The following is an 8571-nucleotide window of genomic DNA, read 5'->3' on the forward strand; positions in this document are numbered from 1 at the left end:
TCTTGGCGACCTGGGATCAGCGTGGAAGAAACTGCTGCATAGCAGCAGCCTGCTTCCTCGCCTCCTGAAACCTCTCGGTGACAGTCGTGACAGCATCACCAAAGAGGCCAAACAGATTCAGTGGGGCATCCAAGAGAAACATCTTGTCACAGTCTTTAATGTCAGACAGATTTAGCCAGAGGTGGTGCTCCGTGGCCACCAAGGCTTCCATAGATCGGCCGACTGACTTGGCCATCTCCTTGGTGGCACGGAGTGCTAAATCTGCTGAATGACGCAATGGATGAAATCAGCCTCCACTTCCTCACTATTACCCAAGTTCTTCAGCAGGTCAGCTTGGTATGCTTGCAGTATGGCCATCATGTGCAAGCATGCCGCAGACCTGCTGCTGAGTACGCTTTGCCCACTAGTGCTGATGTAGTCTTTAGCGGCATAGTGGGCAACGTCGGGGGACGACGCCGCCTGCGGAGAGAGATGGCTTGCAAGCGTCTCTTCGACTCTTGGCATCGCCCCATACCCGTGTTTTCTCATATCAACCATGTTACTGTATGTGGAGGTTTGAGGGGTGAAAACACGGGATGACACCAGTCTCTTCCATGGTCTTGCGAGTTTGCTTTTAGTCTGCTGCTCTTGCTTCTCGTCTGGCCAATCGATATTGAGCTTGGCAACAGCATGAGTAAGCACCTCCATGAGCTTCTCGCTCATGGGAGAGTGAAGTGGCGAGTCTTCAGTCTCTCCTGTTATCACGCTAACAACAACCAGCTCCTCAGAACTGGACGCCATTAATGTGACTGTGTCGACCAATTTCAGAGTGAATCCAACCAGCAAAAGAATACAACAGATTCTATAGAATAGGAATGTCACGATCAACGTCAGTTCCTGTCACTTCCCGGACTCCAATTCCCATCATCCCCCTCAGCCAGTCACATGCTCACACTCCACACCAATCACCTATCGCCACATACAGCTTTGCACATCACTTGGACTATAAAGGACTGTCACACACACCAGCTCACCGCGAAGTCTTGTTTACCTTGTGTGCAATTCCGAGCGTTTATATCCTGTCTGCCTGTAGTTACCGTTCCTGTCTGTTACCAGTTATTGACCCGTTGCTGCCTGTCCTGACCCTTGCCTTGTCTGCTGTTCTGTGAATGCTGTCTGCCTGCCTCGATCCACTGCCTGTACCCTGACTACGATTCTGCCTGTCCCTTGCTATTCCTGTTTGCTCCTGTTTGACCCTGCCTGTACGACCACGCTTACTTCTGTAATAAAGCTTGCAAATGGATCTTACCTTGAGTCCCGCTTCGTTACAAGGAACATGGTAAAGGTGACATGATTCATTGCATCATTTTTCTACAGTATGACTGATTCATATTACTTCACTTTGTTACTCAGAAGTCATGAGTTTATATATTTTGACCACAGTCTCGTTTCATTTCTCCTTTTGTTGCATTCAGATTCGATTTGGACACACTTGTTGGAGGCCCAAGCATTGAGCATTGAGTTGAGTTTCACCAAGAAACACAGAGATGAGAACAGCGTAGACAGAGATTTTTCAAAGGGCTCTCTTACATTGACAGGGTTTACATTTCTCGCTCACTATTGAGAGAAACCTGCGCTGAACGATCACGAAGCAGGAGAAAAAAGAGATGCTCTGACTATGAAGAAAACCTGTTTCTTGTTCCAGATGGAGAAGTGAAACAACATATACTAGAAAACTGAAGTGGAAATCGCAAACTGCATTTACTGTATATTTTGAATTTGAAAGTTTTGTTTCACAGTAAATCAGTGTTTCTGTTCATACTCTAAAATTAGATGATGACGTAAAGACCCCATCATATTCTTTCATATTTCTTCTCATTTGTTAATTTAAGTCACACCTCCACATCATCACTGACTCTGACTGTGTATTTAAGCAGCTTCTGCTGTCTCTCAAACACAAGACCAGCTTCACACCATGTTTGTTCTGGGTCTGCTCACCTGTATTGTGCTGAGAGCATTCAGTGCTCAGGCAGAAGTGGTCGAGACCTTTGATAAGTGTAGTGTGTTTTTCTACAAAGACACAGAACCACAAGGAATGGATCAAAATGCCAAGAGAATCTGTCAGAGGTTGGAAGATATAAAGGAAACTAGTGTATTTGATGATGATGACACGCTCCAATTTGGTTACTACGCCACTCTGTACTCGGTTCCTCACCGGATTCCCCTCTACAGCGCCTACACACTGAAATGGTCATGCTCAGACACTACTGGAAGGACAGACACATGGCACTTAGAGCCTCAGGTAACTATGTGCTTCATTTCTAACAAAAGACTTCCATTAGCAGTTCAAATCACATTTATTTCTATAGCATACAATACAGATTGTTTCAAAGCAGCTTCAAATTAATAGAAAAATATTGTCAATGTTGCAAAAATGTAAGATCTGGATTTAATAAGAAACAAGACAGTTGTGTTCAGTTAATTCAATTATTGGTCCTCATTGGATTATTGGATTTCTCATTGCAAATAATTTATGAAATGCATTGGAAGTTCTTTTTCCTATGAAGTTTAGAAAAACATGAAAGTGTGTTCTTACAAGCAATAAAACATCAAACTAACCATCATAACATATTCCTTCTGCAGATTTCTGATTCCTACTCCACCATTGATTATATGGTCCCTGAGAATCAAAACATTCAAGATACTTATAAAGGAAATCAAGCCATCAGCAGCGACTACAGCGAGACCGGATATGATCGAGGACACCTGAACCCCAACAGCTTCTCATGCACCGATGACGGCCGTAAAGCAACGTTTACACTGACCAATGCAGCACCTATGGATGCGTGTTTCAACTGTATCCAGTGGAAGAACTGGGAGAGCACTTTGAAGAGTTTTTTGACAAAGAAGCTTGACAGTGAGGAGGCAACAGCCTACATTGTCACGGGTACGGTACCTGATGCAAATAAACAGATACCACAGAGGGAAAATCCTGAGGACTCTAACAGGGTGACGGTGCCCTCTCACATCTGGACGGCTGTCTGCTATAAACACAAATACAGTGATGATAACTCTTTTTCCTTCGGCTATATAGGAGAAAACTTGCCGGGAGGTAAAGTAAACCTGATGAGTGTCTCAGCGCTGAACAATCGGCTCAATCAACTCGATAAGCTCTCAAATATTAAGATCTTTGTGGATGATTGTTTTGAAGACAATAATAAATTAAAGGAGGTTAAGAAAGCATTTCAGAAGTTAATTGGTCTCCCAGCGACCCCAGATGTGCAGAACACAATTAATGCGCTCCAAACAGTCAGAACTAACGGAGAGGATGTCGAGGTGACTGACATGAGTGTAAAATTAACCTTCGGCAGTAGGAGAGCTTATTCCACTATGGCAGAAAACCTGAAGGTTTTTAGTGAAAGTGCTTGTCTTATAACTAATTACGGACAAGAATCTGTTGAATGCCAGTTGGGCTCAAAGAAGCGCAAGATTGCAGCTGATGGCTCGCCCTGTTTAAGAATCTCTGACTCTGGTTACAGCTGTCGCTGCTACACAGGAGGTGAAACCAAGCCCTGCTGCTCTACTCCCTGTCTGTACCAGGATGATGTCAAGAGCTACAGGTGTTCCTCAGGCCAGAAAGAGATAGCGTGTTCACCCCCGTACTCACTCGTCACGTTTAGAGGAGAGCAATGCAAGGATGATCACCCCTGCGGCACATACGGCAAGAACTACTACTGGTGTAACACCATCTCTGGCCACTCTGACTACTGCAGTCCTCCACTGTGGAGAAGTAAGGCTAAAAACGGGCAGTACTGTCGCAACAACAACGCCTGTGCCAAATATGGTGAAAGCCAGCAATGGTGCTACACAGATGATAGCAAAAAACACAAGTGCTGTACTTCTGATGACTGCTACTCCACTGTGAGAGGCAAAACCTGCAGGTCTGATCACCCCTGTGACAAACATGGTGAAAAATACCTGTGGTGCAAAACTACTGATGGCAGCTGGGATTATTGCTGCACAGAATGCTCCTCTGTTCCTGTTTCCAGAGGCACACGGCGGCGCACTGGGCGGAACTGGTCATAGACATTAAAACGCATTTTAAAACGCTGTGTGTCAAGTTAAAAGTTGAACTTCTGAAAACACATCTCAACACCCTGTGCTTTTTTTCCATGTTGTTTGCATTTTAAAATCACAAGTGCGTTCCTTCATTTAGCTCACCGCAGTATAGACAGATGTACACATATGAGCATGTTTTATGTCCTTGGTGATTGAATAAAGCATTAAAAACCAAAGTATTTAATCTCATGTCAGAGAGAAACTCGTATAACAGCTCATATATGATCCTCTCCACGAGATGAGAACACACTTTTATCATTCTTTAAGTAAAGAAAGAGTCAGAGTTTGAGATATATTCCTCCTCCCGTACTGCAAAATACTCGCTCTGTCTGGAAACGCTTAAATCTGTCATATCAAACATGCACACTTCAATAAGCAGACAGAAAGCAGGTTAATGTGTTTACATGCTGGGTAAAATCGGTGTAAGGGCCAAAAATCTATCTGTGATGATCGGTTTATGCTGAAGCTGTTTATGACCTGACTCTGATAAAGGAAAATGGATTAACACGTTTACATTAGTTTTCCTCTGCTGCTGTAACTGTGTGTTTATAACACACATTCATTATGGCAAGAGAGATTTAGAGAACGTGTGTTCAGGTGATGATCATCATCTAGTGGTCTGATTCACTGATCTTACAGTTGAAGTGTAATTATTAAGACACAGACATCAAGTCTGCATTGTAAAGCATTCAAAGAACACTTTAAATCAAATACACTAATAAAAGTCCTCTGTGTATTTTTGTGGTAGTATACTTTATTTCAATGCACTAAAAAACTATATGTTAGTGATAAATAGTGCATTTATATTTAGTGTACTTAAGTACCACAGTTGGGAAATTACTTATAACTACATTAGTAATATATTTGTAATAAAATGAATTTCATTTAAATTTAGGATTACTACATAAAAGTCTACTAAGATTGAACTAATTTTTAAAGCATTCAAAGCACACTTTTAACAAATACACTAACAAAACTCCTCTGTATATTTTTGAGGTAGTGTACTTTATTTTAATGCTCTAAAAATCAATTTAAGTAGTGCTGGTATTTAGTATACTTTTCCAAGTGCAGTGAAGTACTACTGAAGCACAAATATACATTGAATTATTGAATGTATTTATAACTTTGACACTTTTATTTAGCACCAAAATAAAGAATGTACTACAAATGTACTTGCTTGTATTTAAGTATTTTTTAATGCACTTAAGTATTCTTTTTTTCATCTGGGAGGGACCAAAATGTCATCATTGTGATTTCTTATTTTGATGAAAAGTTTGAGGTTAAAGAGCATCTTTTATCAGTCACCACTGTAATTGACACAATTATTATCGTTTAATCAGCTCGTAATAAATAAACTGTTAATTGGTCATTAGGAGTAAATAGTTCTCACTTTACATTAGGTCACGATAAAGGGAAAATCTCATTAATTAAGTGCTTTAAACCAACATTTATTAGACATTATTTGAATTCATATTCTGTGTTCATTAAAATGTTTACAAATACACACACATCCACACACAGAGAGAGAGATTGAATGAGAGGATTTGGCGCCTCCTGGTGGACACTCAACACAAATCAGAGCTGGGAAACATTCACCTGGATTCATGAGGTGTCAGAAACAGATCAAATGCTGCTGGTGTTTATGGAGGAGAAGGAAAGTTATTCATCGTACAATCATTTGTTAGACAGATGCTGAGGTTTTGAAGATCAGAAGTTCTGAGAAACCTCATGATCCTTAATGTTTCTCAGTTTAAATAAAGGGAGCTAAAACAACAGAACTATTCATTTTTAGTTTCATTGTCATCTGCACTATGTTATTCCATTCAATCCACTATATGTTGCAAAAGTGACTTTAAAATTTGCTTAAACACTTTCTGTGTTAGGGTTAGGTTAGTTCCCAGCATGAACTGCGTAGTGCTGTTTTAGGAGAGTAATTTTGAAAATAAGTGTTATATATATGCATTTCTGAGAAAAGGGAAAGATGTTCATTTGTGTTTCTGTAGGTGTGTTTCTGTGGTGTTTGTTGTCATCGTGCTGGAGCTGTTGCTTCACTCAAATAACTGTGCCAATGCACGTAATTCCTTAATCATTACCTTTCCATGACAACAAAAAAGAAAGAAAAAAAGATAGATTTAAGCATGCAAACATGTGCTATGCAAGTTTAGGGTTAGATTGCATAGAATAAGTGATTGCAGAGCAGCTCTTCTTGATAAAAAGCCAGTTTACACACAAAAACACCCACACAGGTATTCCCCTTTGAAATGAAAAGCTATAATACACAGAATGAGTCAGAAAATAGTGGCTTCATTTAAGTGAATTAAAGTGATTAGTATAAAATAATTTACTCAGCTCTTGATAAAAATCTAGTTGGCACGCTGAGCCACAAACACCCACACACAGGTATTCCCTTTAAACTGGAGGAGCTAAAACAAAGAAAAGTGTCAAAGGGGAAAAATAAAATTACTTCTTTTGTCATATTTAAAGTCTGTCAGTACTGCTGCAAAAGAGTAAAATATACTTTAATAAAATTAAGATAAATATTCTCTCAAATTAAAAATATAATTGCAATTTTAAGAAACTAAACCGTACTCGTGTTCACATTAGCAGCTTTCAGTGTTCAGTTCAAGTGCTGAGATTTGTTATATTTCCATGTTTTGTTTCTTCAGAAAAATTATATTGTCCGATTTCACAATTCTGTCCTGATCTCAATTCTATAAACTTGCTAAAATTATGCAGGGCATAAAACTGAGTTGCACATTTAAATTGCAAAGTTTTAATGCAATTTTCTAATGATATATGTTTCATCCAATTTCATGGTGAAATATAAACACTTAAATGGTGGCTAATAAAAACTTTTTTTTATGACATATTTATTAAAACATTCATTAAATAATGAAGACATCGCCAACAGGTTAGTTAGAAATATAATCAATATGTGATATAGTGCATATATGTATCATTCCTTCTGATGTTCATTCATGTTTATTTGCTGCTGTAACTAGTAGTAAAGAGATGATCAGTTCATGATCTGCTTCTTTATGAGAGTTTCAGCAGATCAGCAGCTCATTTCAACGGAGAGGAACAGAGACAGTGAAGGGTCTGGAAATCGACTTTGTTCTTCATTGTGCAGGAAAAATTATTATAAATATTAAAAACAACCCGTGGTGTTGATTCAAAGCATCAGATAGTAATCAACATCTGGACACTGAACCGTTTCAGATTCCTGCAGTGAACGAGGATCCTCGGATACAACCTTCACCAGATCCCTGCATGAAACACATTCAGATTCATCTGTATCATCTGTATGTTAGATCATCATCCATCTGTCTCAACTGTGAAATGAAAATCAGTTCAAGTCTTTCAATCATTTTGATTCACTCACCTGTTCTGGATCATCCTCACGCTGATGAATGAACCGCACTTCCCTCTGAAAACATCTGACAACACACCGACACTTATTATCACATATTCAAAGTATGTTCTGTTTATTCAAAGAGAATTTAAACTTGAGATCTGTCTCGTGATTTAATAATTAAATCTGACTTTATGACAGATGTCATTGACTGCTAGAGGTCAAATTATAAATTATATGTTCACCTCTTTGTTTCTTACACCAAAATCTACACAAATATATAAATTCATACTGTAGAAAGCTGTTCAATATGACAGATTCATAAAATAATTTAATAAAATGAATGAAAATGTGATTGATGATAACCTGAGCTCTTGTGAACTAGTGTCAGATGTAAAGACTAAAGTATGATGTAAGGAAAGATCAGTCTGGACTCGCCTGAAGATCCTTTTACGCAGCATGAAACAGATGAAGATGATGAAGATGATAATGAAGAGAGCAAACAGCCACCACAACTGATCTGTTCAAGTGATCAAATATCAAATTATCTGATCACTAACAATGATGAATCAATATTAGAGTTTAAAGCTCTTGATGTTTTACCTGAGAGCTGGAGAGATGGAGTCACTTCATCCAGAACATCTTTAAAAACACACAATGATCACAAATATCAGACAATATGACAGAAAACAAAGACCTGTTCACATTCAAACTGGACTGAGTCTGAATCAGATCTGAATCAGTGTTTTATTAGTCAATCAGTCACCATTTATCAGCTGAAACTCACCTGAGTTTGAAGTCCCTGAAGTTTCATTCCTCACTGAAAAACACATTCAACACAGTTTGAATCAGGACAGATTCACTTCAGTTTGCTCAATCAGGACAGATTCACTTCAACACAGAGTTTGACCTGAATCAGGACAGATTCACTTCAGTTTGCTCTGAATCAGGACAGATTCACTTCAACACAGAGTTTGACCTGAATCGGGACAGATTCACTTCAGTTTGATCTGAATCTGGACAGATTCTCTTCAACACAGAGTCTGATCTGAATCAGGACAGATTCACTTCAAAACAGAGTTTGATCTTAATCAGGACAGATTCATTTCAACACAGAGTTT

The 8571-nt window shown here is 39.0% G+C and overlaps 1 protein-coding gene and 1 long non-coding RNA gene across 2 annotated transcripts; one reads left to right on the top strand and one right to left on the bottom strand.

Annotated features, from left to right (window-relative positions):
* Window positions 1-1591: 1591 nt before the first annotated feature.
* LOC125249519 lies at window positions 1592-4860 on the top strand. Its single transcript, XM_048161830.1, has 2 exons — window positions 1592-2281; window positions 2623-4860. The coding sequence occupies exons 1-2, from the start codon at window positions 1955-1957 to the stop codon at window positions 4063-4065; spliced, it is 1770 nt and encodes a 589-aa protein (XP_048017787.1). The 5' UTR covers window positions 1592-1954; the 3' UTR covers window positions 4066-4860.
* Window positions 4861-7830: 2970 nt separating this feature from the next.
* Window positions 7831-8270, bottom strand: LOC125250330. The gene is made up of 3 exons (XR_007180763.1): window positions 8238-8270; window positions 8054-8092; window positions 7831-7970 (listed from the first exon to the last, which is right to left on the bottom strand). It is a non-coding gene; the product is annotated as an uncharacterized LOC125250330 (long non-coding RNA).
* Between the last annotated feature and the right edge of the window lie 301 nt (window positions 8271-8571).

The sequence above is a fragment of the Megalobrama amblycephala genome, linkage group LG1 (assembly GCF_018812025.1).
Source record: "Megalobrama amblycephala isolate DHTTF-2021 linkage group LG1, ASM1881202v1, whole genome shotgun sequence".
Lineage (NCBI taxonomy): Eukaryota > Metazoa > Chordata > Actinopteri > Cypriniformes > Xenocyprididae > Megalobrama > Megalobrama amblycephala.

Coding starts and splice junctions, on each gene's coding strand:
- LOC125249519 (XM_048161830.1), top strand. CDS start 1,955: ATGTTTGTTCTGGGTCTGCTCACCTGTATTGTGCTGAGAGCATTCAGT. Junction 2,282..2,622: donor CATGGCACTTAGAGCCTCAG/GTAACTATGTGC, acceptor TTCCTTCTGCAG/ATTTCTGATTCCTACTCCAC.